This window comes from Leucoraja erinacea, unplaced genomic scaffold (genome assembly GCF_028641065.1).
Source record: "Leucoraja erinacea ecotype New England unplaced genomic scaffold, Leri_hhj_1 Leri_1591S, whole genome shotgun sequence".
NCBI lineage: Eukaryota > Metazoa > Chordata > Chondrichthyes > Rajiformes > Rajidae > Leucoraja > Leucoraja erinaceus.
In genome coordinates this window covers 4,286-7,500 of record NW_026575882.1, presented here as the reverse complement: position 1 = coordinate 7,500, position 3,215 = coordinate 4,286, and the positions used below count along the sequence as shown (strand labels likewise).

Here is a 3,215-nt window from a genome sequence, read left to right as displayed (position 1 = left end):
GAGAGGAGAGGAGAGGAGGAAGGGAGGAGAAGGAGAGGGAGGAGAGGAGACAGGACCTCTCGGAGGGGAGAGGAGAGGAAGGAGGGAGAGGAGCGGAGGGAGAGGCTAGAGAGAGAGAACAGATCAGGAGGGAAAGAGGTGAGGAGAAGGCAGAGGACGGGGAAACTGCAGAAGGGAGTGATCAAGGAGATCAGGGGGGAATGGCGAATGGTGCTGGCCAAATGCCCTACTCCTGCACCAGTTGTCCATTAATCAGTAATGTCGAGAAATAGAGCATAAAATATTCAGTGAAGTATAGAGGGGAAAAACGTGAATCAGAAAAGGTAAAAATCTTGCGAGGGTTGGGGTTGGGCTCTGAGCCATGGCGGAGAGGACTGGACGGGCCGAATGGCCTGATTCTGCTCCTATCCCTTGCGTAAAGGGTGGATCTGGGACGGAGGGGGGGGGGAGAGGGGCACCTTACCCAGCAGCATGCGGTACTTGTGGGGATGGCGAGCGTCTTCGATGATGGGGATGATGTTAGTCCGTTTCTTGGCCACGTTGATGAGGATCCCTCCCCGAGCGGTGTGGGAGTGGACTCCTCAGCGGACTTCCGAAAACCAGCCCTTCCTGCCCTGAGAGACTGGAGAGACTGAGAGAAAGAGAGAGAAGATGAGGAGAGGGAGAGAGAGAGAGTGAGAGAGAGAGAGAGAGAGAGAGAGAGAGAGACTGGAGGGAGAGAGTGAGAGAGGAGGGAGAGAGAGAGAGGGAGAGTATTGGATGCTGGAGGGAGAGAGGGGGGATGACTGGTGTGTTAGAGGGAGAGCGTGGAGAGGAGAGCAGTAGAGAGAGCTGGGAGGAGACCTAGAGAGGAGAGAGAGCAACCGGGACAGGGGGGATCCCCCAATAGGGGGGAGAGGGACCGAGAAGGAGGGGAGAGTGCACTAGAGAGAGAGGTGAGAGAGAGAGAGAGGGAGAGGGAGGGACAGGCCTGGGACCCCTGAGAGAGAGGATTTGCTGACGCTTGCCTAGCATCCTCCACTTCCCACACACCATCCTTCCCCCCCCCCCACCTGGGAATCCCCCACCCCACTCAACCTCCCTCTCTCTCCTCTCTGTGTCTCACATGAGACCCAGTTACGACCCGTCTGTCTCACCGGGCTTTGACTCTGACCCACTCTGTCACTCTCCTCCCCCCGCCTCTAGGCCTGCGCTCATCAGAGAGTAACTGCTAGAGTCCCCGTTGAGATCAGACACACACACCCAGACAACAGACAAACATGCCATTGGCTTTCTTCACTGCCTGCTGTACCTGCATGCTTACTTTCATAGACTGATGAACAAGGACCCCCAGATCCCCTTTTCCCAACTTGACACCATTCCGATTAATAATCTGCCTTCCTGTTCTTGCACCACCAAAGGGGATAACCCGCTGCCCCACACTAGTCAAGTGCTGGTCCCCGCACCGGGCCTTGCGCTGCCCCACACTAGTCACTGCTGGTCCCCGCACCGGGCCTTGCGCTGCCCCACACTAGTCACTGCTGGTCCCCGCACCGGGCCTTGCGCTGCCCCACACTAGTCACTGCTGGTCCCCGCACCGGGCCTTGCGCTGCCCCACACTAGTCACTGCTGGTCCCCGCACCGGGCCTTGCGCTGCCCCACACTAGTCACTGCTGGTCCCCGCACCGGGCCTTGCGCTGCCCCACACTAGTCACTGCTGGTCCCCGCACCGGGCCTTGCGCTGCCCCACACTAGTCACTGCTGGTCCCCGCACCGGGCCTTGCGCTGCCCCACACTAGTCACTGCTGGTCCCCGCACCGGGCCTTGCGCTGCCCCACTAGTCACTGCTGGTCCCCGCACCGGGCCTTGCGCTGCCCCACACTAGTCACTGCTGGTCCCCGCACCGGGCCTTGCGCTGCCCCACACTAGTCACTGCTGGTCCCCGCACCGGGCCCTGCGCTGCCCCACACTAGTCACTGCTGGTCCCCGCACCGGGCCTTGCGCTGCCCCACACTAGTCACTGCTGGTCCCCGCACCGGGCCTTGCGCTGCCCCACACTAGTCACTGCTGGTCCCCGCACCGGGCCTTGCGCTGCCCCACACTAGTCACTGCTGGTCCCCGCACCGGGCCTTGCGCTGCCCCACACTAGTCACTGCTGGTCCCCGCACCGGGCCTTGCGCTGCCCCACACTAGTCACTGCTGGTCCCCGCACCGGGCCTTGCGCTGCCCCACACTAGTCACTGCTGGTCCCCGCACCGGGCCTTGCGCTGCCCCACACTAGTCACTGCTGGTCCCCGCACCGGGCCTTGCGCTGCCCCACTAGTCACTGCTGGTCCCCGCACCGGGCCCTTGCGCTGCCCCCACTAGTCACTGCTGGTCCCCGCACCGGGCCTTGCGCTGCCCCACTAGTCACTGCTGGTCCCCGCACCGGGCCTTGCGCTGCCCCACACTAGTCACTGCTGGTCCCCGCACCGGGCCTTGCGCTGCCCCACACTAGTCACTGCTGGTCCCCGCACCGGGCCTTGCGCTGCCCCACACACTAGTCACTGCTGGTCCCCGCACCGGGCCTTGCGCTGCCCCACACTTTCCCCGGGAGGGTCACGGGGGGTCAACTCACCGGCCCCACGAATGTCGGAGACGTGCGAAACGGTGGTGCCCGAGGCGGCGCCCAGGTACAACACCTTTGCGTTGGGCTTGATGTGGATCTGATCGATGCCTCCTAAGATGGCGGCCGCCAGCTTGGAACGGAACGGGTTCCACGCGCGGTACTCGATCTTCTGCTCGTCTTCCTGCGTGGGGGACAAAAATCGCACGTCAGCGGGTGTTATAGATAGCAATGTTACAAAATCTTGAGATTTAAAAAATCAAGTCTGCAATTTATCCCATCAGATAAACCATATAACCATATAACAATTACAGCACGGAAACAGGCCATCTCGGCCCTACAAGTCCGTGCCGAACAACTTTTTTTCCCCTTAGTCCCACCTGCCTGCACTCATACCATAACCTTCCATTCCCTTCTCATCCATATGCCTATCCAATTTATTTTTAAATGATACCAACGAACCTGCCTCCACCACTTCCACTGGAAGCTCATTCCACACCGCTACCACTCTCTGAGTAAAGAAGTTCCCCCTCATGTTACCCTTAAACTTCTGTCCCTTAATTCTGAAGTCATGTCCTCTAGTTCTATGATAACTTCATTGCAAAAGGATTTGAGTATAGGAGCAGAGAGG

The 3,215-nt window shown here is 60.0% G+C and overlaps 1 protein-coding gene across 1 annotated transcript in view; it reads right to left on the bottom strand.

The window, feature by feature from the left end:
* The window catches only part of fbl (fibrillarin), a gene marked incomplete at its 5' end in the record, with an annotated part of 11,340 nt that extends 8,572 nt beyond the window's left edge, over positions 1–2,768 (bottom strand). The window contains 3 exon segments of the mRNA XM_055665880.1: positions 464–548; positions 550–614; positions 2,597–2,768. Of these exon segments, the coding sequence (XP_055521855.1) occupies positions 464–548; positions 550–614; positions 2,597–2,768 (322 nt within the window).
* Positions 2,769–3,215: the final 447 nt, after the last annotated feature.